This window comes from Channa argus, chromosome 14 (assembly GCF_033026475.1).
Source record: "Channa argus isolate prfri chromosome 14, Channa argus male v1.0, whole genome shotgun sequence".
Lineage (NCBI taxonomy): Eukaryota > Metazoa > Chordata > Actinopteri > Anabantiformes > Channidae > Channa > Channa argus.
In genome coordinates, this window is record NC_090210.1 from 11,025,102 (window position 1) to 11,052,106 (window position 27,005).

Here is a 27,005-nt window from a genome sequence, read left to right on the forward strand (position 1 = left end):
TGTGTTAGCGTGCAGGCTGCTTTACCAGAGCCATAAACATCTCCAGTATCTTCATGTAGCCATGTGGCCTTTGACTCCACAGGCCAGAGTAAAGGATGAGTCAGTAAGTAGGATACACTACTATCATTACCATTATTTCAGTTGAAGAGGGCACTTGAAATTTGTTCCAGGCAGGAGCACTAAAAAGCACTGGAGCAAAAGGGATTACGCTGAGCCAGATGGATATCAAATTGCAGTTCAAAATTTTTCAATTTGATGCCTCCATCTCTGATCTTCATTGTCAGCATAGTGGCATTACAGCAAATATTTAAGTACAGCAGCTGAGAACAAGCTGGACTGCCATGTCAATTTGAGCGGCAGAATAATTTCGTAATGGCTAGGAAACAGCTGGGCGGGAGGGTGCTGCTGTCAGAACAGCTGTAGATCTCACCAACCAGCCAGCTAAGCAGGAATGCTCACTAAAATCCAACAGTGAGGACATAGGAGGCTGTGTGAGGCCAGCGACATCTTCCTGTCAGACTGTTCCTCTGCTACACTCCACACTGCTAAAATACAGTGTTTTGACTGCATAACTTATTAAAAATATTCTACATTATTTATGTTTACATTATTTCCTAAATCGTAGGGAAACATTAAAAAAAACTTATTTAATTTACACATTTACAATCTGCCTTCTACAGATGTAATCACTGTCTTGAATCATCCATGTGAGCAACGTTTAGGTGTTTGCATGTTTACTCATGTTAACTCAATAATTATTTAAATATTTAGATTGTTTGGTTTAACCTTTTAGCTGACCTCCTAACCTCTTTTTAGTCAGAACAAATACAAATACAATGCCAACCTGGGTGTTTGATTTAAAATCTGACATTTGTTAATTTGTCTGTTGTGTTATCCCACCTCTCACTAATGCACACACATCGGTCAATTGGTGATTGTTTTATTGTAGTTTTTTGTAGTTAATGTTATCAGCCTGCAACCAGTGACAGAAGAATATGTTATTATCCTGATAGATGTACTGTTGAACCGTGCAACACTTTATAAACTTTATACATTCACAACTCTTATCATCGCCCTGATTTCAGTATCTTTGACAGTGTACTATCAATTCCATTTTCCCAACAGAGAAACGTGTAAATCAGTTTTCCTTTAATCCTGGGTGTGGCTGAGGTAGTGGATCTGTCCAATGGCAAAAGCTGAAACTGTCTATACTGCACAATAATTTTGAATGTTTGATTAACAGTGGCTTCAGGTTGTAAGCAAATAAACATTTTCCCAAAGCTTACAGTAGCAATGAGAAACAGCCAGGACCTTTGAGCGAATCATTTATCCCAAACTTGTAAACCGTCATGGCTGAAAATATCATTTGAATATGTGCATGTGTATCCACTCGTGTCTGTGTGTGTTTGTGTGCATGTGTTTGTGTGTCATCATAACGTATCCAAAGCTTTAATTTGGAAATCTACTCAGGGATTACTTGTTGGAATACACTCAAAAGATTAAGCATCCTCTATGTTTTGCGTCCTCCATCCTGACCTGCTTAATATCTTGCCCATCTCCACAGCTAGCCTCAGTAAGATCTAAAATGTCACAGAAGGTAAAAGACTTCCTTTTTCCAACAGAAATGCAACTTACCCTATGGCTACACTGACCTACAATATAATCTGGCAAGCACATCAAAAAGCTGTGGCACTTTGTCTTTGATTTAACATCACTCCCGCTACAAATTAAAACATCCAATACAATGTCTTGGACAGGACAGGCAATATTGAAATCAAAGAAAGACAAAAGACAAATATCACTTATTCTCTTAATGCCCAAGGATCCATTAACCCACAATTGTACTCACCACAATAAAACTCTACTGTCAGTTTCACAAATAGCAGATACACAAACAACAGGCAACACATGTAAAAAAGTCCCATTGCAGAAACTTGTAAGTAAAGTCTGGGACAGCTGGATAGGTCATATCTGCACTAGTCTGATCTTAGTGACTTATTATGTAGGGGAGTTTAATAATGTAATTTCCTCCTGAGTGCCCTCAAATGCATCCTCTTTATGCTCTGACTTGAACACATATTACTGAATCAGATTGTACTTCTTGGGAGATTAAGTTCCTGTGTTTTTGGAGAAGAGGTTACAGAGTGAGATTAAAGGGTTGACTACGCTCAGATGCCAATAAAATTGTGTGACCACCTCCTCTGTGTCTATTTTCTATCAACATATTTGAATAGTGTATTGATATCAATATTAGCTTAATCTTAGAGTTTCAATGGGCAACGTTTGGGAATCAAAATGTGGCTGTGTCCAATACTTTCGCTATGTCAAGGACTATAGAGTGTCTTAATTGCACAAATGTCCCCACACTAAAACTTATGAAGCATTACAATTTAAAGAATGTTTGAAAAAGTTACATATTGTAACTTTCAATATAACTCTTAAATTTAGTTAAAAGTATATCCAGTTAATTTAATGGTTTTACAATTTATGTCATGATTTTGTCACGTTTTTTGTGGGAAAAACTGTAGAAATTTGGAAAACATATTCACTGGCAGTTGGTTTATACTTTGTGTATGTGATAATAAAAGGCATCTCAAGAAATACTTTTTCAGTTTCTCTGCAAATATGATCCTGTTTGTTGAACTTAACTTTTTTAAGCAAAACTCTCAGTCTCACAGAATGAATGACTCTTCACATTTTTAAGTCACAAGCAGGGGTGGGTGGTAATGAGTTACATTTACTCAGTAACATGAAATAATAGCATAAAAATCCGTGAAACTGTAGAATTGTAATAGCTGAGTGCATAGTTTAGGTCAAACACCTGAGGAAAAGTAGAACCCTTTATAAACTACTATGACCATTTCAAAACATAATGTTGAAGTTGAAATCTTAGTAGGTCAAAGTATGCAGAACCATTTACATCGCAATGTGATGTAAGTTGAAAAGATTTTAACAATTGTCCAATCAGTGAAGACGGATCTATTACAGCAGATATACTAAAACCACAAACTCATTTGACCATTTAAAAACCAAAAAAAAATTGAAAAAGGTTTCAAAAAGGCTTTTATTTTGAAAGTGTGTTTTTTTGTGTGTGTGTATGTGTGTGTGTGTGTGTATGTGTGTGTGTGTGTGTGTGTGTGTGTGTGTGTGTGTGTGTGTGTGTGTGTGTCTCCACTGTGTATCATGTTGGAGAAAAACTGTCAGGTAAAGTGTTTGAACACAACTCTGAGGCTACTCACATGACCTGATTCAGCTGTTACCATGGCAATGACATATTTCAATCTGCTGACTCACATTTGCTGAAGACAGGTTATAAACTACTCAGGCTTTGCCTCGCAAAAAATGAAAAAGTATTACTCCAATAACAAAATTAAAAGTTTATAAGAAACTACTGTTATTTTGGGATGTCATAAGATGTAGAACCCGTAATCAAAGGTTCAATATTAATTGCATTAAAAAGAACAAAAATCTGCACCTACTTTGTAAAAGCCTAATATATCACCATTTTATGGTATTTGCTATCAACAATTATCTTATATCATTAACAAGAGCACCTAATGGAAGCCATTTGTTGAAGCTGCAGGATTTCAGATTCACACAGATGGGTATTTAGTTCACTATAACCCCTGAACTGGGCCTGGCATGGGCAGAGTCATCCTGTTGTGCTTGTTTCAAAAGCATTTGGATTTATAGGATTATTCAGCGCGTAGGCTGAGTAGCAATATTTGGATGGTTTCACACTATGCATTTGATTGGGAACAAAGACTGTCCCTCCACAGATAAAATATAATCTATGGACGTATACATTTCCTGACATTACATTGAGATGCTTCTAAACATTAGGTCCAGTTATTTTGCTTTCTTTAAATGTATTTTTATCAATTCCACTTTGTACAACACGTTCTGACATTTACCATTAAAAGCTGTTAGAAAGTCAGTCAAAGGTGTTTCTTGTACATCACAAAGCCACAAACAGAGGCATTACAGCTGTAATCTTAAATTTGTAAGTACAATTTCTCAACAACAGTATCAATCCAAAGTGATCGGGTCCATTGAAGTTAACCTAATCATATCATAGAGCTTTTGAGTTGATGAACTCTCCAAACACCCCCCTCTCTCCAGCTGGCAACTCAGTTTTTCTCAGTAAAGGGTTCCAGTGGAGCTGGGTTTATTATCCACACCACATGTCATCTTATGTACAGCCTCTATCACACTACACACCTCATGCATTAAGTCACAGTCTGTAAATATGAAGTTTGAATTACAATATCTATTGTTGTATTTGTTATTTATTGTTCTGTAAAAACTGTTAGTGTCAAGTCTGGTGCTCAAGCTACTATATCCAATTATACACATTACATGCAAGGGATCAAAACCCATTAGAAGATAAACATTTTGATGTTATGTAATAGCCTGCAGATGATTAACAACCAGTAACCAGGACACTCACCCTGCATCACTTCCGTATCCACATATTAGGGCATCCTTTGCTCCTTCAATTTTGTAAAAATTATCTAAGGAAAGAGAAACAAGATGTTAAAAAACAATATATTTTCATCTTTATTGGATGATACTGGTACTGTACAATATTCAGTGAACTGTGCACTTGTGAAATGCTTTAGTTGACCTTCGCTACTCAGGAAGTCTGCCCTGGAGCTCCAGGTTCTGTTATTGCAGAAAAAGGATTCGTTCGCACTATAAGAGGAGTTGATGCAATGTGCAAGGCTGCGGACACACTTCTGTCTCAGGAGCCCCATAAAAAGTTGCAAGCCAATGAGGGCAAACACACTGAGACAGAAAACGGTGAGGATCATCACATCTGCCAGCTTTCTCACAGACTGGATCAAAGCACCAACGATAGTTTTAAGACCTTAATGGAGAAAACAAGATAGTAATTCAAAAACCTGATTTTGCAAGCATGATTGAAAAAGATTCTGTATATAGTATAGACTGTCTTTGGACCTTTTAGTTGTTTTACCTGGAATAACTGAGATGGTTTTCAGTGCACGTAGTACTCTGAAGGTTCTTAATGCAGATACATTTCCAAGATCTACAAACTCTGTCACATATCTGAAATTTGATGTAAAGAAACAAGAAGATTTACTAAAGTAGGCTTTCTCTACGGTGAACAGGATTAATGTTTTTCATCCATTATTGACAGTATGTAATGTCCTTATTAAAACATTTCAGTCTAATAACATACAGTAATAAGGGTTCTTTGTTTTTAAATTCATATGGGGCAAGAACCCCCAACCCTATGGTCCCTATGGGCAGCCACTCTACCAACTGAGCCACTGCCCTAGTTGAAATTTGGTCCACAACATTTCATAATGTGGAAAGGTGCTTTATTCACTCATTGAACAGCACTGGCAGCAGAAAAATATTACCTTCTAAAGAAATATGCTTGTCTAATAGTAATAACACTGACAATTTTCTCACAGGCTCCAGATACACCTTTTTAAAGCTTCATACTTTCTTGCTTCCCATTGGTTGGTTCTCTGCTTCCCCTTACTTCCCAGACTGAACATTTGGGTGTGTTCTTCAATAGCACCCAATCTTATACATTTATAAATCCATCTATCCATCTAATCCAATCACATTCCAGTGTTTTTGGTATTTTTGTTTTTTACTTTTTTTGTTATTTTTAAAACATGTAATTATTTGTGCTTAATTAGTAAGGTTTAAGCCATTCCTATTTATTATATCTTCATAGCAAAGACTACCTAAAGCACTGGGCAGAGCATAACCAAACATAACAGTATACAGCAGAGTAGAGCAAAGTGGGAGGAAAGGCTTGGTGGAGCACAGTGGACTGATTTTGAGACTCATTCATTTTAAATACGGTTGCCAAAACATTAGAACCACCTCTTCTTATAATGCACTCCAGCAGGACTCCACTACGCACTTTGACCTCAATAACAGTATTACCTTTTTTTGTTTGTCAGGGCACAGCCTTACCGTTTTGTTTTCCTCCTACTGCTTTCAAAGCAGTAGGCTGTGGCCTGACAAACAAAGACAAGATGCACTACTAGCATGATAATGAAAATAATCCACTTCCCTCAGTCCTCCCTCTCCCTGCTCCCTGATACACTCTGTGCAGCACTTAAAGTATTTGACATTATAAAATGTTAAAAAACATAATAACTGAGCAGAAATATTTCTATTTTTAAAATTGGAGAAATAGAGGATAGCCTCATTCAAAATTTTTGCCAGTGCTGTTCAATGAGTCTGGGTCACAGAAGAATTCAACAGCACCTCTCTACATTCTAAGTTACCTTTAACCTAAAAGGCATGGTGGGGTCAGGTGATAATCCTCTGTAGGTTTGTTACTACAAGCAACTATTTTCACATTCAAGTTGCCATGTTCCATTGTAAGGTAAAAACATTGATTATAGAGTTAAAACAACAAAATAGTGAGTGTTTGGCATTAAGAAATGACAGATGAGTTAGCTGACTGAGCCATAATTAATCAAAACCAGACTAATTGGTGAAGGTAATGTTTACAGTCTGTCTACACAGTAAAAGTGATGTTGTCTAGCAGTTTCCAAAGAAAGAAAATGTCATATAAGGATGATTGGTCCCAGACAATGCAGCAGTACTAAGAGGTCACCGGTATAATCTGTCACCTGCATTATATTGAGTCATGGCACAGGGATCTCTGACCCCACAATAGGCTTATCATTCATGGTGTTTAAAAACCACCTCTTAGCTTTACTGACTGACTATGATTACTTTGACTTTTCAGAAAAATAGCAAAACAGACAGTATGTTTCAATTTATGTGAACATAAATACAATCTGCAAAAAACGGTCCTACAAAACTCTAAATTATTTTTTTAATTTGATGATTCTAAGGTATTTTCCACATACACACACACAATGTATCCACAGCTAATGGTAAGAAATGTCAGGAGAGACTGTTAATTTGCATGATGATATTGTTACTCACGCCATGACAATCACAGTGAAGTCCAGCCAGTTCCATGGGTCTCTCAAGAAGGTAAACGGCATTATACAGAATCCTCTTGCTAATATCTTTATCACTGACTCAAAAGTGTAAATACCAGTGAAAGTATACCTGGAAAAATGTATGGAGAAAAGAAGAAAAATGCTGTGTTAAGATTGTTGAACCCTGGAAACAATGCTGCACAAGAACAGATTTAAGCATTAAAAACAGGACTGAGGACCAAAATCTGATCTAAAACAAACAATAAAGATGAATAATTTGCAAATACTCCCAAAATTCAATAAATGCAACAAATAAATTGGAGCATAAATATAGGGGTATGAATTCAATGGCAAGATATGAAATAATATTTAACGTCTTGCCATAATGAAAGCATGCTGCATGCTAAAAATGCACATAACCCACTGATGACAACAATATGCATAAATTAATGCCTTAACTAATACATGCATCATATTACTTACATCTGAATAGATCCTTCAATCATCACTGATAAAGCAACAAACCCCAGCAGAACTCCACATTAGAACAACAGTGGTACTATTTAGAAATAGACACCTTTTTAAATACTGCATGCACAATACTTACTCCAGGTATTTGGTCCATGGTGCCGGATCAGACATGGCCATGAAGAAACAGTTGGTCAGTATTGTGAACATTATAAACAGGCTAAATAATGTGGAAAAGTGGTTAAGGAAAGTGCACTGAACAATTACAAATAACCTGATAAAGTATGTTCTCTGTAAGCAGATATTGACTTGAATGGATTTCAAATCGGTCCAAATACTTCACTTTATATCCATTAGGATAAATCATCACCTTGTATGCTCATGTTACAGTAAATATAAAATGTAGAAAATCAACATTTCATTTATTTTAGTATTTATTTAGTAGTTGGAGATCCGTAACAGTTGATAGACAATTTGCTCAATATATGTTTTAGAATTATTAACAGCGAGAGCATCCAGAGAAAAGATTCTCTCCTGCATGTAAAGTGCAAACCAGCTGTCTGAGAACTAATAGAGCCGTCACATGATGTGAAATCTCCTTGCTCTTATTTCATTTCAGAGATTAAAAGAGGGATATGAGGGGATTTGGTTTGTGATGCCAGAGGGGACCATTACAAAGCTGTTTCAAAAATGGGACTATGGAAAAATCCAATAGAAACCTACACAGGAAATCAGTAAATATTAGAAATTGGCTTATCTGCCCTGTATGAGAGTGGCTTTTAGACTTTTTCCAACACCAAATTAATATTGTTTTTTTCAGAACATGCTGCCTGAAAATAACTGTTAATTCTGCTTAAATAGGCCTACTTTCAGATTTGTTTATTTTGCTAAAAAGGATGCTGACCCACAGGTAGCATATTACTAAATGTGTTACTATCATCAATGAACAAACCATCTAAAGTGACAGGTAATGTCATCCACCAAAAAAGAAAAAGCCATTAATGTTTTATTTATGTTCATGGCCAGGATAGATGCATGCTCTTGGCAATCAGAAAGGATATGCATGGACCAAAACTTTGATGGCAATCGATCTGATGAAGTGAAATGGACTAAATATGTAAATTGCAGACGTGGCACTGAATCTGAAGATGACTTTTCCTTTGTTAAGTACTATAAAAGTCTGTAAAGATAAGAGAAAACAAATAATTCATGAGAAAAATCACACTTAAATACTTGTTACTCACAATCTATGGAAAATGTATTTAAAAGAAGTCAAAGTAATAAAACGCAAATACATCTTTAAAACCAAATTTCAATAGCAATAGCTGTGAGAATCAGTTCTGCTATTTTATTTACTCAGCAAGGATAATAGAGTAGCTGCTATGTTGAGTCTCCCACTCTGTCAGTATTAACATTTGCCATAAGCACTTTTTCCTCCAAGAAAGCAGAGAGTGCCCATATGCACAGCAAGTGAGGCCAGTTGATATAATGGAGGCAACTCCAAACGTTTTCCTAACAGATGTGCCATTTATTTAAATATTTTTTCGTCTTTGGATAATCCTCCCATCTAGCAGTGCTTCCTATGCCAAAACAAAGAGACCCTGAGAATGGCTGCCACGTCCTTTTTCATCTCTCCAAAAGCGTCCCACTAATGGGCAGCAGCCTGATCTAACCAACCCTGCAAATCAAGTCTGGCTAATCCTATTTCCACATTCACAAGAGATCTAAAGAGATGCAGTCACACTGGCTTTACGTCAACTAGCTGCTCCAAAACACCACTTGGTGAACTTAGTGTAAACATCAGCTGCAGCAGGAGGATCACTGCCATATCATGTTCACAAGTGCAGACAAGGGTATTACTGATTATTTAAAAGAGACTCAAATTTGTCAGTGTATTAGTATAATACAGCAGGTGCACAATTGATGTTAATCATATACCACCAATTTTCATCAATTTCTACTGTAGTTTCAAATATAATACAAGTTAAGCCCATGTAAGACTCATAATTAAAATAAAGTATGCTCATAACAGTTGCTTTCCATCATCATAGCTTTTGAAAACAGGCCATTTTAATACATCTAATACATTGATACAAAATATATATTTATCGTGGTTTTAATCTATTAATATTATAATGTTAATAGATCCAAGTGCTGTTATAATATAAATAAAATAAAAGTATTATGAACTAATAAATGTTGATGTATCATAATGAGTTAGTCAACAGATAAAGTATTACAAACAGCTTCACCTTTACCAACAGTGATGTTTGAACCATATTTTGTATTAATTGCTACACATGTTTTGCCTCAGTTCAGTATCAATATTGTTTAAAATGCCTGATCTGTGAACATATGTAGAAAATAATGTTCATTTGTCCTCCAGACAAACATTTGCATGCAGTGATAGGACATTTTTACCCATCACCTGACTCTCACCCTCTTGTTCTTGTAGTAAAAGGGATCAATATCTTCCAGTGGCACCCCAATAAGTTCTGGAGGGATTTCACCGTAGATGCGTGGTAGCTGTTTGCCTGCCTCCAGGTCAGCACTGGGTTTAGGTGGCTCTGTGTTCCTATGAGTCTCCTGGCCACTCTTGGCATTCTTGGCCCGCTCCTCCGCAATCCGCTGCTCCAAGGCAGCCAAGGATTCGCGAGTGAACCGCCGCAAGCCATCAGGACCCGTTGGTAACAGCATGGCTGCCATCTTTTCATCCTGATTCTCCTGTACTAGAAATTACTTACAGCTGGAGGGGGGTGGGTGAATATACAGGGAAAACAAAAATGAAGAAGGTGAGAAGGTGAGCGAAAATAATTTGAACTAATTCAGTCATACAGGCTTGTGATAAACAACAGTAGGTTTTAGATCAAATTGCTATAAAAGGAATATTTTTTATAATAGGAATATGTTATAGGGAAAGCTGAATTTCCCTGAGCTTTACAGAGCATTTTAACCTCCTTCGGCTCATTATTTTGTTTTTTCCCATTTTGATTACTGTTAATTGTGGGAAGTGGCCAATAAATCAATAATGGTAGCAGTAAAGCTTTGCTTTGCAGAATTTGATATATTGAAACAAATACCGAGAGATACTAATGGGCAGAATATAACAAATCACATCAGTCTAATTTAGATTGTCTCAATTTGTCACAAAAAGTCTCTTACAAAAGTGCTTTGTAAAGTGCTTACAATATGACAGTCTTCCTATAAAAGCTTGCCTGAATGGGATCTGTGAACAGGAAAAATATTCTGGCCATTTGACTGGTCCCATAAGACAATATATGAAATTGCCTGATATTACCAATATTTATGTCGTGTTTTTTTGTTTCCAAACCAGAACAAAAAGCATAATTTAAAGTCAAAAGCTGGATTGCCTTTGATAAGATAGTACTGAGGAAGGTCAATAATATGATATGAGACATGACATAAATTCACAATATAAGCACATGATGTAAATTCTTTACCCTTCCCACTGACCACCAGCTTTCTGTTATCCAGCTGTCTCTGTCAAACTAGGCCAGCCATAGTTCTGAGGGGATTAAGCCTGCAGCCTGTAGCGCTGACCAAGGGTTTTCGCCAGTGATGATTTAGCTTGGCGGTCACTTGTTGTTTGCCTTCACTGAACTGAAGGAAAGTGCAGGGCCTGCACACTGACCTGACAGCAACATTAAACGTGTACTTTAACATCACACAAAATGCAGCCCTTCTAAAATTTATCCTAGCAGCAAACAGTTGGTATGTACACATTCAGTAGTCACATAATGACTTTAGCATATTACAAATTACAGTCCAATTTTTACTTTCTCCTATAGATTTGATTTCTATTAACTTCTGAGGGAAACACTATAAGTTTCTCCATCAATCCACAGAGTACACCACTGCAGAGTTTTTGAAGGTGGCAGAAGTCAACCCCAGTTACCATTCCTTTAGCTTCTAAACGATCGATTGGCTAACTTCATACATCATTCAGCATCTTCCTCTGTAACCGGATACATGACATAATAGGTTATTATGAACTACAGAAAAAAGCAAACACTAACCATCAATGGCACAGCTAGACAATGTTTCAACCGCACAAAGGCATCTCTGGGACCTCACATGTGACAGCACTCTCTAAAAAAGCACAGTAATGTTTTTTACCTTTCTTTACTGACTAGAACATGAACTTCCCCCCATCTGTAAACAATATATTCTACTCCACTGAGAGAACCATGATTACTTGCGTCACTGCATAATGCAGTACAGTCTGACCATAAGACCTTTACTCAATGGAAATATCATCTGCACATTTTTCTCTTCCTTATAAATTCATTTGGTGTGGAAAATGCTGGAAACATACAGTATCTAATGCTGATTAGGTTAATATGTTACACAAGGCTGTTTAAAGGTTACCTGGTGTCAGTTAAATGGAAAACTGATTAGTTGTCTGATAATGAGATGAGTGTACAATCAACATTGTAGGATTAGGGTTTTAATAAAACTGTTGCACAAAGATTTCATTGCTGATACATTTTGGGTAATTTTACTACATTAAGAAGAAAGTGTTTGCTAATCTGCATTAGACCGAAAAACTTTGACTTAACTGTATTTCTATCAGAAGTTACAAATTATTGTTTGATTAGCTTGTAATTCTAGCTGTGGGTGTTTATAATGAACCTTAAATGAGTACACATACTTGTTGTTATTGACCCTGTCCCTCTGGACTACAACAACGCACAAAGATGGTTTTCAGGTTGATCTGATCAAAGACCAAAACCACTATCTAAATATCACCTTTCCACTGTACCAAATATTCAATCCTATAGCCATTGACGAAATCTGAGATTATAATGGCTGAAAAAAATTTCCAAAAAGAGGATTACAGTTCTGTTTTTACCTTTTTGGACAGAGAAAATTCCATTGTATCTTTTTCATTTAGACTAAGCTCTGCAAGTTTTCCATCTCCTCCTGTCCTGAAATGCATTGATCCCTTCACACGTCCAGCCAGACGCTAGTTATCTGCTTTCACTTGATCTGCTTATTTGGCCGAAGTTGATCTCAGATCAGCTCGTCTCATACACTGAATCCAGTGCTTTCCCTTTTGCCATCAAAGATAAATAGGTTAAGGACCATTTGCAATGTCACAAAGCAGATAAACAGGTTAAAAACATAGATATTTCTATAATGTCATGGGACAGGATGTGATGAATCATTCACAAGCAGTAAAAGCATTTCTATGAAAGGTAACAGTAAAGAACTATTACAAGGATGTAGCATATAATTGTTGGTAATGTTAGGAAACTACATTTAATATGCACTGTTTCGACTTATATCAGGTTACTTCGGGGAGGACATGGTGGTAGAGAATTAGCCTGAACAGAGGGAGGAATATTTTAGTTGAATGAAATTTAATTTCCATAACAGCCAGATGTGATATGATCATCATCACTTAAATAATTATGATGATTAGACTGAAAGTAGAGCGACACCACGGACTGTCAGTTTTGACATGCACACGTGTTTGGCCTTAGTGGTGTTTTGAATTCCAACACAGGAAGCTGAAAAATAATTCAAGGTATATTGTAATAAGAGTTAGTCATTGATCCACCAAATGCTGTGCTTCATGTTTTGACAGCAGATGCGCAGCTAATTAAAGTTTAAAAACGATATATAAGAATATCATTGTTAAACTACTCCTCTACATATTGTTATAAAAACTATAAAAATTATTCAAATGGCATGTTTGACTTCCTTCTAGATTAATGGAAATAGATGACATTAAAGCAGATTTAGGGAGAGATAGAAAATTGTCAATCCAAATAAACTAAATAAATGTATTGACCTGCAGACAACGTTTACACTAACACAGAGTAGTATTATAAAATTTCCTGAAGACTTTTCAGTTGAAGCTTCCACACGCAGCCCATATTTCATACTCCTTCCCTGATTTTCTTGCTGAAATTTGCTACTAATATTATTAAAAACATGAATCAAAAATACTTTGTTTCAGCTAATACAGCCTCACTGACTGATTTGATGTAAACAGACAATAACAGAACTTGGAACAACTCTGCCTCCACAACTGGAAGTTGCTTTAAACATAATTATAAGCTAGGTGGCTGTCGCTCAGTTGGTAAAGGCAGTCATCCACGGATCACAGGGTCAGTGGAAGTGTCTCTGGGCAAGACATTGAACCCCTAACAGCCCATTCCCGTCCCCAGCTATGCAGTACCGGTCCAAGCCCGGTAGAAATTGGGGAGGGTTGCATCAGTAATAGCATCCGTCGTAAAAACTGTGCCAAATCACCATGCAGACAATGATGACCCTGAACTGTGTATATATACACACACACACATGTGTGTGTGTGTGTGTGTGTGTGAGTATATGTACTGTATGTCAAATCATTCAATAAATCTAGTTTGATGGGGGGTGAACTCACAAGGCCTGATGATTGAAACCATATTTTAACAGGTAACAACTCTTAAACCTTAGGAACATCACTCAGCTGTTATGTGTTGTAAGTAGAAAGTAATGTTATGTTTGCCTGTCAAGGCTTCTGTACGTAGCTTCATTGTTATCGGCCAGTGTGCTTGTGGACAGAATGATTTGCTATCAAGACCTCACTGACAGAAAAAAAAAATTTACAAATGTATCAAATTTTTTTTTCCATTATAGCTTTTCAACACACAGTGCCAATATGGTGGATGCTGCTGATTAGACACTTTGCTCTGTTTGAATGTTATTCTGAAGTGCAACTTAATAATTCATATCATCTTACTGTGAGTGTTTGAGATCTCCACCAATTTAGCAGTGCAGGACTGATTGGCCACAGCCAGACACACAATGACACCATAAACAGGTAGACTGTGAGATTAGTTTGTGTTGTTGGTGCTGCCTGATCTGGCCTCAAAGCAGTTTTCTCAAGCAAACATGTAAAGAAGACTCCAGAGGTTTGTTAGGCTCACTTCCTAAGCATACACATCATATTTTACTCTATTTCATTTTGAAGCATTGTCCATATAGTGAAACCACTGAGTTAGTTTATAAGACTATACACAGCTCCCTCGCAGCCACCCAAGGCCTTATACTTCTATATCTTACACCTCATTATACCTTAACTTTAACACATACAGAATTCACCTGCAAATAGAGTCTGATTTGTAAAATAGATGAAATTCCCATTTTAAGAGTCACCAAGATGACTTACTGTCTACAAGAGTACAGTCTACTCCATCATTTATTAAATACTTTCCATGTCTGCAATGAGTATGTTATCATATTTCAGTGTTTAGTACTCTGTAAGAAAACAAATAAGGATACCTGAATATTGTCCTATACCTATGTTGTTTACACAGAGTAGGTCTTTGATGTCAATGCAGATTCTATGGTATTTTTATGTGGTTTGTGTTTATTTTTTTATCAGATATTTGTCTTCTGTCTTTTTGTCAAATTCTCTTGTCTTCATATTTAAAAAGTTGTTGCGTATTTGGATCATTTTGTTAGGTTTTTGTGTTGTCTTTGTTCACTTATTACAAATTATTACAAATTACTAGTTTATTCTAGGACAACTTTGTTCAAGAATCAAGAATCAATATGTTGCTGTTTTCATTTTTTTACATCTTAATAAACTACATTCATGTTTCTCTGTTTCTTCTAACATTATGAACCATGACTTGATCAAACTGATGATATATGAGCTAATTCTTCTTCTAAACATGATTTACAGTGTACTGTATAATTGAACCGCATAATTTTAAGAAAATACAAGTTATGGTGCATTGAATAATCACATAAAACAAGCTGGACTTTGGTCACAATGACAACTAACAAAAACACTCCAACCCTCTTGTTTTTGCTCAATATTATGTGTCTTTGACCTTCTCAGAGCTTCATACTGTGGTCCTACTGTAGGTGCACATACTAAACTAATGATCTATTTCTTTTACATAAACCTTTTAGTATAATCGCAAGTTATAGCTTAAATACACAGGTTACAGAAGGTATAAGACGAGTAGGGAAACTGCCAGTAAAATTTAGACTAAAAATGTATGTCATCCTTGTATGGGGTTTGAAACACATTTTCTACCACACTAATCCACACACGTAATAAAAGTGAACCACTAAAGAAAACCATTAATACAATATTAAATATATATCTAATGGCATTTTGGTATTTATTTTTTCCTGACTCTTCCTGAATTTGAAATATAATAATATTATATATATATATATATATATATATATATATATATATATATATATATATATATATATATATATATATATATATAATATGATATAATATAATTTATATTATAAATTTTTTTTAAATGAAGAAGAAGCCCCTTTCCTATGAAGAAGCTCTGTATCATCTCATTTGCTGAAAGTGAAAACAAATGCAAAAGTCCAAATAGTTACAATACATTGCCAAACATTTTGTCTTTATGATTCATGCTCAATATCTAAGACTACATTTAATAATCCTTAGGTATACTTACATATGAAACTCTGAGATTCATAGCATAATTTCCAGAGTAAAGTTCTTGGGATTTCAGAAAAAGGAACAACCGAAATCTCCGTGCAAAATCCATGTCTTCACTTCAAGGCTTATTCCGTTTTGTAATGGGCAAAAACTCCAATCAGAGCAGAGAAGTGTCAGAATCCAAAGTTAAGCGGTCTGATAGACTTCTACACTAACTCCAGTGGTCTAATCACTTAATGTTGGACATTTTTATAAACCTGCCACAGGTGCGACCTATCGGTTGTCCTCTTTTCCTTCCGCCCAAGTAACTCTTCGATATTCATCCCACAGAAGAAAGGTCCTGAGCCTCAGAGAGAGGAGAGGATGCTGCAGAGCGGCAGGAGAGACGCACCTCGATTTGCCCTTGAGCAAAGAGCATGAGGGAGGGAGGATGGTGCTGGACATCAAGGGATTACCGCTCCCATATCCACAGTCGTTAGTTAGGTTACACTCATATATCACAGAGAGACGGTCAGTTTCCCTACATCATCAAACATGCACTGATCAGCTACAACACCAATATCAACTGGGGGTTTAAAGTTGTAGAGGACAAGGGCCATCAAGGGCTCTCTGACTGGTCTGCAGCAAACTTGGTTCACTTTGTGCTCTGACACCTGTCGATCATGGGCAGCATTACATTTTTCGAATGCTGACCACTGTACACTTGGACACCTGTCCGTGTTGTGGCGATCGCTGCACAGTTTGAGCGTCTTTATGGCTTTCTTTGCGCTGATTTCCCCCCCCCCAATTTGCCAAATCGTTATGTGGTAGTTTCGTCTTTATGTTAAATTATGATAATTTCGTACTTTCTGAGAGTACAAAAGACATGAATGTTGTTCTTGATATGAATAAACACTGTTTTGGTCACATAATGAAGTGTTTAATATTATATGGCGGTGAGATGTGCTAGTCTGTGCCCTACAACTGAAAGGTTCTCAAAGTTGCTTGGTTTAACAAACTGATCCCATTTTTATTGTATGTTTTCAGTGGGCCCGGGAGATATGGATTACCTGTGTAGCCCCTGACTACACTGTTGATGTCTTATTGTACCCTCTAGTGGCAAATAATAGAGTTTCTATGAAATTAGATAATCCTGAGAGATGATACTTTTACTGTTTACGGCAGGATTCAGTTAGAAAAATGAGAGAATATGTTCAGAATATTGTAAGAATAAAGCCAGAATATAATGAGAATAAAGGCAGAACGTTTAGAATAATGAGAATCACAATATAGTCACAATATAGTGAGAATTAAAGCAGAATAATTACAGAATATTGAATAAGTGTATCTTGTACCTTTTAGGCTTTTATTTATTATGATATAAAAAGAGTATGTAAAGCCATTCCATTAAAGGATTAAAAGCGCTGTCCTTTGCCTACTTGTGTGTGTGTGTGTGTGTGTGTGTGTGTGTGTGTGTGTGTGTGTGTGTGAGAGAGAGAGAGAGAGAGAGAGAGACACTTTAGATGATACAGCAATTTAGGCACGGATTTGGCACAGATAGCGATAAAACATGCGTTTTGCGTGCACTTGGTTAAATGCATGTAAAAAGCATTTATATTTTCATATTAGAGCAAGGAAATAATTATGTACCTTCTCTCTGAAAGTTAAGAAACCACACTTAGGGAAGTATAATTCCGCCTACAGTTGAGATACTGGTGAAATCTGCCATTTTGAAAGTTGAGGTTAATCATTTAAGCCTTATATGTAGTATCAGTACTAGTAGTATTAGTATTTTAGACATATCTCTAGCAAGTGGTGGAAAGTACTTCGTTTCTGTAATTAAATACAAATGTGACGTTACTGTGCTTTAGGTACATTTAATTATGGATACTTTGACTTTTACTTTACGTCTAATAAACGTTTTACCCGAGTATATTTATAGTCGAAGATGCGTAATAATACCATTACTTTACACATTTCATAACATTTTATGAATACAAATCACAGCGAGACAGTAATCGCCTCACTAAACTATATGCAGACGTAACGTTTGTCCCTTCATCCATGTCAAAGTTGGTCAAACAATATAACGAGCAGCGCTGCAAACGATGATCATTTAACTACTTCTCTTCTAATGCAGAGTGGTGCCTGCTGACGTTGGTTGGTTGGGTTTCGTGTGTTAATGTAGAATAAATAAGCAAATAATTAAATAATGCTACAAGAAAACCGCAGACATTTTTGCTTATGATTTATCCTATTCGTTCTTTTGTGGCTCTTTATTTCTGTGCGCCCTTACCTTCTTACCTTCCAGCTCTCTTGACCTTTTATCAGTGGGTCTTAAACAGTTCAAATGCTGTCACTATGTGATGTTAAAACATAGGTAGTGTAAAAATAGATCTTAAAAAGCAAAGATTGTGTAGCCAAAATAAGATCAACCCATCATTTATGTCTATTACCTTTAACTAGGTAATGCCCAAAGCTTTCCACTTGGAGCGCTGCATATTAGTTTTGAGACAGGAGCACATCTGTTGCCTAATGAAAATCTAACTGACCAACTATTTGGTAGTTGTTTTGTTTAAGGGTGTTTGAATGTAACATAAAAAAATATCTGCCTTACAAAATAGGCCACTCATAGTGGAAACAAAAACGCAGTAGGGAATATAACGATATCTGATATTGATGATATAGGCAGTGGGTGTAGTAGAATAATCTGTAAACTTTAAAATAGCACAATGATTTATACCTATTTAACAAACAACATAAAACAGCAGTGGTCCATAGAAAGACAAGTCAACTACTTGGGCTCTAAGTAAGGTTGAAGTACATTCAAAATAAAATACTTAGGTGTTTCACTTGGGGAGAAATGTCGGCGTGGTACTTCCACGAAAACCACATTACCCATAAAGCTTAGGGGAATATGTTTTCTTAGATTCCGGATGTAGCATCACATGAATTGACTGTCAACATGCAAGATGGCCACGCATCACAGGCAAAATGCCGCTGGGCGGAGAAAAGTTCAGGTAAATTAAAATAGTTGTATTGTTGCTAAGTGTCCAGCAGTAGCAACACTAGGATCTTCGGCTCAAAAAAAGTGCTCCGCGGATACTTGACGGACATCAAAAGCCGCCCGCAAAAGGCAGTGATGCTGTTATGAGTCATGGCTCAAGCCGGCTAAGCTAACTAGCTTAGTATACGTTACTTGTTAACGTCTCCGGCTAATGCTGGCGTTTGAATCCTAAGCTGCACGCCTTTCTAAACCATTCTCTGAAATATAAATGCAAAATACATGGTGTCATGACTTTGACGCTCATCAGCACCGATGGTTAATGTGCTGTCCTAAAAGCATTTCAACGCTACAGTGCTGCCAATAACCTAGCTACTGTGTTCGGGCTTGGTCTAATTACTGGAAACGCGTACATGCTTCCGTGGTTCTTTCGTGCACACTACCGTATGTGGTCACAGCGTTAGAAAATCAGAGCACGTTGGAAATTCTCCGTATTTAAAAGTCATATATGTATATACACATACGGGAATTTATTCACAGTATTTTGTTTATCGAGGCTACACCTTTCTTTAGGTAGCGGTAACGCTGCATGTCCTTGTAATGCAAATGCTGTGCAGCTGTGTGCATCAATCTTAATGCCTCGAAATACACACAAGAAAGTGGCAGTTTGCTCACTATCTTCATTGTGTTCTAGGTGTCCTATGTCATTAGAGATGAGGTGGAGAAGTACAATCGAAATGGGGTGAATGCACTCCAGCTAGACCCCGCGCTGAACCGGCTCTTCACTGCTGGGAGGGACTCTATCATCCGGATATGGAGTGTATACCAACACAAAGTAAAACGTTTACCAATACAATAAAATAGAAGATAAGTTATGATTTAAGCAACTGTGCTGTCACATGCATCCTTTTTCTCAATTTATCTCTCTGTCATTGTAGCAGGACCCATACATTGCCTCCATGGAGCATCACACAGATTGGGTTAATGACATAGTTCTCTGTTGTAATGGAAAAACATGTGAGTTTGATTACAAATAGCTTGTATATTTATATTATAGTTGTTTAGCAGTTTAGATTACAGCACTGTATTTAGAATTTTGCTGTTCTCGCTTTTCTCACAGATGTTTCTTTATTTTCAGTGATATCTGCCTCATCAGATACAACAGTCAAAGTATGGAATGCACACAAGGGGTTTTGTATGTCAACGTTACGGACACACAAGGACTATGTGAAAGCACTTGCCTATGCTAAGGACAAGGAGCTGGTGGCATCAGCAGGCCTGGACCGGCAGATCTTTCTTTGGGATGTGAACACACTAACAGCACTCACTGCTTCCAACAACACTGTCACCAGTATGTAGTGTTTACTTCTATGTGACAGTTGTGCCAATATCTGTTTTACAGAGTGTGTGTGTTTTTTCTTTAGTTTTTTGTTTTTTGAAGTGTTTTTCTACAATCGCTTACATTTTTCTGTGGGAGAAATTCTGTACCTATGGACTCTGTTTTGTCTGCTATTCAACAGCTTCATCACTGAGTGGAAACAAGGATTCTATCTATAGTCTGGCTATGAATCAGATGGGTACAGTCATTGTATCCGGATCCACAGAAAAGGTCGGTTTTCCATTGAGACTCTATTGATTTGATGGTCCCAGGTAGTTTCCTACCTCACATACTGGTAAAATACACCACTGTGCTAGTTTAATAGTTAGGGCAAATAATTTGAACCTAATATTAAGTATTTTTTACACATCTCTGGCCAACGGTCATTGACACTCACACATAGACTGTAAAACATTCAAAGGTAATGCTTAAATCATTCAACTTTACACATTAACATTTAACTAGGATATTTTATTCAGATTAACATTACAGTCTCACATCTGAAATAAATTACTGTACATTTACTGTCGAAAGTTTGTATCTTAGTTTTTGAGGTGGTAGAGGTACACGAAATCTGTGTTCAAGTAAAAGAGCAAGTATTTGCCTAAAAATACTCCACTATGAGTAAAAGTACTGATTTCAAATTATTTACTTTTAAGTACAAAAGCACATGGTTTAAAATGTATTTACAGTGGAAAAGTACAAGAATGCCACAAAGGAAACAAAGCATTTTAAATACTACTAAATTAAATGATGAATAAACGAGTCTAGTCTTATCTGGCAAACAATTGCAGATAAAATATTAGTAATAATTTAAAGATAAGGACAAAAGTGTGGGACATAAATTAAACTGCTGGTAGTTTGACCAGATTTGAACCAGTTTCTGTAGTGACAGTTGCTCATAATAATATATCATCATTTGCTTTAACCCCTTGTGGAAAAAAGTCTTTGAGTGTTTGTTCTTTGAATTCACCAACAAGCAACAGTTTTCTTCAATATGTTGAGATGTTTCCTGTTGTATTTCATTTCTGTTAGAATATTCACAAAACTCATTTAAAAAAAAAATGCAGTTATAGAAAAGGTCCTGCCTTCTGTTTCTCAGGTCCTGAGAGTGTGGGATCCTCGAACGTGTGCAAAACTGATGAAGCTAAAAGGTCACACAGACAATGTCAAGTCATTGCTGTTGAATCGAGATGGCACTCAGGTCAGTGTGTGAAATAAAGAGTTGTTGGGAGCCTTTAAACAAGACTTAAAATCTAAACCTGTTTTTTATGGTTTCATTAACCCACAGTGCTTGTCGGGCAGTTCAGATGGGACTATCCGCCTGTGGTCACTCGGCCAGCAGAGGTGTATTGCCACCTACCGCGTGCATGACGAAGGGGTGTGGGCCCTGCAGGTCAATGAGGCCTTCACGCACGTCTATTCTGGAGGCAGAGACAAAAAGATCTATTGCACTGACCTGCGTAACCCAGACATCCGTGTGCTCATCTGTGAGGAGAAGGCCCCGGTGCTGAAAGTAGGAAGCTATTATAATTAAAAACATCTTTCTGACGTGCAGTAGTGGTGTATCTCTATGTATTATTGTTTTAATAGTTGGAAATGAAATATTTTTTCTGGGATTGCCTTCAAATTGTGTGTTTACTGTGCAGAAGCTCTGCTCATTTGTATTTCTGTTCTTTAATTGTACTTGTGTTTTATATTTTTTGTAGTTTTCTCTATTGTCTTTCAGAAATATGACTGTATAGACGTAACTTCTGTGTATTTTTTTCTATGATTTTTTTGTTTTGTTTTATTTTATTTTATTTTTTGTATAGTATTTATTTAATTTAAAAGGCTTTAAAAACTTGAGAATGTTTGTCCTGTTAGTATTCTCTTCAGTTGTTTCTGTGTTCACAACCTGCCACTTGGAATCATTCAACATCATTGCTTTCTTTTTCTGCTTAGATGGAATTGGACAGGTCTGCTGACCCACCTCCTGCAATCTGGGTCTCCACCACCAAATCATCCGTAAATAAATGGGTAAGCATGCGTGTCACGTCACTTTGATCAGTCATCAATGTTACAGCACTGTACTACAGTGTAGATAATCCTGTAGTTTTTGGAAAAAAATTAAAGCAGCTTTGGGATGTTGTGGGCGATACACTAAAGATAATTGGATTACATTGATCATGGCTATTACTGCAACAAAGTGTGAGGATGTGATTTAAAAAAATCCCAAACAATCTCCAATGATCAGTGTTTTTTTTATTGTTTGTTTTGTTTTGTTTTTTAATACAGTCTCTAAAGGGAATGCACAACTTCAGATCATCCGGGGAATATGACAACGACTGCAGCACACCACTGACACCACTGTGCACTCAGCCAGAACAAGTCATTAAGGGTAAACTTTGTTTTTAGTCTTCGTATCTCTTCCAACTTTGTTTGCACTATTCTGGATTTTTATTTTCCTTTTAGTTTGTTTGTTTTGTTTTGTTAAGCAAAATTGTTTGTGATTGCAGGAGGTGCCAGTATTATTCAGTGCCACATTCTGAATGACAAGAGACACATACTCACCAAAGATACCAACAACAATGTGGCTTTCTGGGATGTCCTAAAGGTAAACTCCACATTGTAGTTGAGGTATTCTTGATTGTGATTGAATGCAGTTGTATCTGCTGTTCCTCATCCAAATTATCGTGGTTCAAATTATGTAAAAAGAAAAAATATTGTGCATCTTCGTATTGACTTGACATATTTATAACTTTCAGGCTTGCAAGGGTGAAGACTTGGGGAAAGTAGAGTTCGATGAAGAGATTAAAAAGCGATTTAAAATGGTCTATGTGCCAAATTGGTTCTCTGTTGATTTGAAAACTGGGGTGAGTCGCAAACCCGATTAATATTGAAAAAAAACATGTTGTTAGCTTTGGCAATTCAGAGGTTCCCAATTGATCACGGTTTGTAGTTTTATAGTTGTGTTGTGCTTGTTAGATGCTCACTATCACTTTGGATGAGAGCGACTGCTTTGCTGCATGGGTCTCTGCAAAGGATGCTGGGTTTTCAAGCTCTGACGGATCTGACCCAAAGTGTAAGAGATCTTAACTAATCACATTTTATATACAAAAAGCATGTGAATACACAGATTTAACTAATCAAACAGATAAGAGCCTTCTACTGGATAATTATCGCAGCGCTTAATATGTCTATGCTGGCAAAACGTTGTTCGTTCCTGACTGTTGCAATAAGTGGCTGACTATCTGAATATATCAAATGTGTGCTGTAATCAAAGCAGAAGGCAGTCCAACTAAATATTACTATGTGACTTTTTTTGTGGGGGAGCTTATGCTCTAACTTTGTACTTGTCTTTTCAGTGAATCTGGGTGGACTGTTGCTGCAGGCTCTACTGGAGTTCTGGCCCAGAACTCGGATCAACCCCATGGATGAAGAAGAGAATGAAGTTAACCATGGTAAGATGTTTAATGGCCTATTCATAAAGGAAATATTTAAAAAAAATCAATAACATTTTTTTTCAGTGAGTCATAGGAGTTGGCTCCAAATGCATTTCCTGCTCTTGTTAGTGAGGGGTGTCTGTGGCATCAGTTTGTCTTGTGTTCTCCTGCCTACAGTGAACGGAGAGCAGGAGAACAGAGTCCAGAAAGGAAACGGATATTTCCAGGTGCCACCACACACACCAGTCATCTTCGGGGAAGCAGGAGGCAGAACTCTATTCAGGTAATGTTTCACCAACAGAATTGTATCTGCAGGTTAAAGGTTATTTGCAGCGGCTGCCATGTTGTAAAGAGATGTTAATCCTTCACTCTTTAATCATAGCTCCTAAAATCTTGTTACGTTCTTTAGGTTGCTATGTAGAGATTCAGGTGGGGAGACTGAATCCATGCTACTGAATGAGACAGTCCCACAGTGGGTTATTGATATAACTGTAGATGTGAGTATTATGACTCTTTGTCACGTTCTTTTTATTTATATAAAGTACATCATCTTCAAAATCTGTGTCAAAGACAGAGCAGGTCTATTTCTCTGTTGCTTTAAACATCTCTGTATTTCATCCTCTCTTAAAATCTTTCTCAGATTGTTGTTTTTCTCCCATCTGTATTGTGACTTGCACTTTTATCTACATCAAATGTATTTTTTTAAACTGTCATTATGGGTTATTAATTGAGTTTTATCAACTTAAATCACATTAACAACAAAAGAAAATGTGTCTAAATTGTTTATGAAGCAAGTGTATGTGAAGACTATGTCTGTTGCATATTGTTTTTGCTTGTGTGTCTGTATATCCTCCTTCACTCTGAGAAGTAGATTTTTTATGTGTATGGTTATCTGTTCCAGAAAAATATGCCCAAGTTCAACAAAATCCCATTCTACCTCCAGCCTCATTCTTCCTCTGGTGCAAAAACCTTAAAGAAGTAAGTTCATTTTAATTTCTGTTCTATTAAAATGAGGAGAAATCAAGTTGACTTACTTGTTTTGTTTTCTACAGGGACCGTCTCTCAGCCAGTGACATGCTTCAGGTCAGGAAGGTGATGGAGCACGTTTATGAGAAGATCATCAACCTTGATAATGAGTCCCAAACCACGAGTTCCTCAGCCAATGATAAGCCAGGGGAGCAGGAGAAGGAGGAGGACATGGCCATGCTAGCTGAGGAGAAGATTGAACTAATGTGTCAAGACCAGGTGGGCACGCAGTTGTTGAAGAACATCTATACATCCTCAATTTTATTTCATGGTATAAGGCTTATTTTTATTTGTTTGTTTTATCTCAGATTCTAGATCCCAACATGGACCTGCGAACAGTTAAACATTTTATCTGGAAGAGCGGAGGGGACTTGACGCTTCACTATAGGCAGAAGTCCACGTGAAAATCGTAATTTTTAAGACAAGAACTCTTTGTCATTTGCCAATCACCACCCACCTCTGACATGTAGTACCCTAAACCCCACTGTGTGGTCAAGAGTCACAGTATCAATGAGAATCCAATAAAAATTGAACGTGGCTCATGGTGTATCATAGGGAACCGAACAGAACAGGCCCCAAGAGCCAAGAGACACCTGGTGATAAGTGGTCTGTCTTTTTTATTTATTCATTTTTCTTTTCTTTTCCCAGTTAAAAGAATGGACTGTTATTGCAGCACTCACCGATTCCTTCTTTTTTAAATACATTTTGAGTGCTTAATATGGTTCTTTCTTTTATTTTTAAGTGACAAAAAGTGCTGTGTGTGCTTGCACGCGTGCATGGGCACTCACATGATGGATGTAGTAGACTGTTCTAGTACATTCCAGAAATGGTCTTTGCTCTACAAACACTCCACCTGTCTCAGCAGTATCACCAGTTTTGGAGTACATTTGTCTGAGGGTAATGTCACAGTCCCTTAAAGGAATTCTCCTCTGTTCTGTTGTTAGCATTGTCTATTTTAACTTGAACTTACCCTTGACTTAGACATTAATTATTGCAGAGCTTGAACCTCACTGACAGAAGCACTTGTCTTTGTCTCATCTTTTTAGCTGTGCTGTTCTCAATGGACTAAATCTGTTTTGTAAATATATGTACAAGACTTTTGATTTAAGTGACTTTTTTTCTTTTGGTTTTGCAGCAATTTTATTTTGTTGTTGTACAGTTTACTTAAAAATCCAACAGTTTGAGCACATTCATGGCCATGAAGGTAATTTGGCTTGGATGTTAAAAATTGCATTTGTTGTATTTCACTACAACCCAGAAATTGCAGTTAACTGTTAAGAATGTTAGTAGTCCAAGTTGTCTTAGCAATTGGGAAATTATATATAAGGTATAATATCATTAATAATTCATGCTTACTCGCTCTGTGCTTGGCTCATGAGCAGTGACTTTGATAAAGAGGACTGTTCCTAATGTTATCATTCTCATATTTCATTTAGAATAAATACTTAAACGAAACATGAATATAACTTGAAAGGGAATCAATTCCAAGGGGAGAATATATAAAATTCAACCACTGTGGGGAATTTACTAACAGGAAATAAATGCTTATACCCATTTCTGTCTTGGTGTGTCACCAAGCAGAACAACAGATCTTTTTATTGTAATTTTTATGGAGTTAATTTTGCCATTAGGAGTGTGTGTAACGCCATAGTAGGAATGCATCGAGTGAGCTCTAATTGGCCAAAAAGAGAATGGGTACCACAATTAGGCCATAACACTGCAATATCCCTTATTGTAATAATTTGTGAAATATGTATATTTTAGGCATTGAAAGAAATAAATTGGAATGGTTTAACAATGACAGAATAATGGGAATTAAAGTGGATGTTTCTTGAATTGAGTACTGTGTTCAGCTGATGTGTGAAATAAACACAAGGCACTATTTCTTTTTAAATTAAGTGAAAGGTTTGTTTAACCATAAAAGATTCACCCATTTGACAAAGACTGCACTCATTCCTAATAAAACATACAATTCATTGACAAAATATCTGCAAAAATACTTTTCCTTATTTTACACACTAGCACCTACTTTGACAGTGAAAAACATTAAGAAGCCCCCTGATAAGTACACAAAAGAATTACTCAACAGCAGTGTTACTATGTTACTCCACTTTTTACACAACGTCTCCTTATAAGCAAAGATTATTCATCTGTTTTTGCTGTACACTGAAGACATTTTAGTTTAAGATGAAAAGTTCAGAACTTTGGCTTTTATTTTAGAGTTAACGCCTCAAAACACTAAACAAAATAAAACATAGCACCGTTTGTAGAAAACGCCCCAATGTTTATCTCTTCTAAATGATTGAAACATGACTGACCA

General features: G+C 36.6%; 2 protein-coding genes across 4 annotated transcripts in view; one reads left to right on the forward strand and one right to left on the reverse strand.

Annotated features, from left to right (window-relative positions):
* The window catches only part of LOC137140575 (sodium channel protein type 2 subunit alpha-like), a 29,911-nt gene extending 19,790 nt beyond the window's left edge, over nucleotides 1-10,121 (reverse strand). For both annotated transcript variants that reach the window (XM_067528878.1, XM_067528877.1), the window contains exons 1-7: nucleotides 9,855-10,121; nucleotides 8,477-8,595; nucleotides 7,555-7,644; nucleotides 6,949-7,077; nucleotides 4,979-5,070; nucleotides 4,628-4,870; nucleotides 4,451-4,514 (exon numbers count right to left, since the gene is read on the reverse strand). In XM_067528878.1, the coding sequence (XP_067384979.1) occupies nucleotides 4,451-4,514; nucleotides 4,628-4,870; nucleotides 4,979-5,070; nucleotides 6,949-7,077; nucleotides 7,555-7,644; nucleotides 8,477-8,595; nucleotides 9,855-10,121 (1,004 nt within the window). The remainder of the gene's footprint in view (nucleotides 1-4,450; nucleotides 4,515-4,627; nucleotides 4,871-4,978; nucleotides 5,071-6,948; nucleotides 7,078-7,554; nucleotides 7,645-8,476; nucleotides 8,596-9,854) is intronic.
* An 8,652-nt stretch (nucleotides 10,122-18,773) lies between these two features.
* On the forward strand, nucleotides 18,774-26,583 carry LOC137098290 (WD repeat-containing protein 48). 2 transcript variants are annotated; one of them, XM_067474391.1, is made up of 18 exons: nucleotides 18,774-18,872; nucleotides 19,551-19,691; nucleotides 19,795-19,873; nucleotides 19,995-20,207; nucleotides 20,377-20,465; nucleotides 21,337-21,438; nucleotides 21,526-21,750; nucleotides 22,179-22,253; nucleotides 22,512-22,614; nucleotides 22,733-22,830; nucleotides 22,982-23,089; nucleotides 23,202-23,298; nucleotides 23,582-23,677; nucleotides 23,837-23,942; nucleotides 24,069-24,156; nucleotides 24,561-24,637; nucleotides 24,712-24,904; nucleotides 24,994-26,583. In XM_067474391.1, exons 1-18 carry the CDS (start codon nucleotides 18,825-18,827, stop codon nucleotides 25,087-25,089), a joined length of 2,034 nt encoding a protein of 677 aa, XP_067330492.1. In that variant the 5' UTR covers nucleotides 18,774-18,824; the 3' UTR covers nucleotides 25,090-26,583. The 2 variants fall into 2 exon arrangements, with proteins under 2 accessions (XP_067330492.1, XP_067330493.1); XM_067474392.1 differs by having other exon boundaries at nucleotides 19,798-19,873.
* The last annotated feature ends 422 nt before the right edge of the window (nucleotides 26,584-27,005 follow it).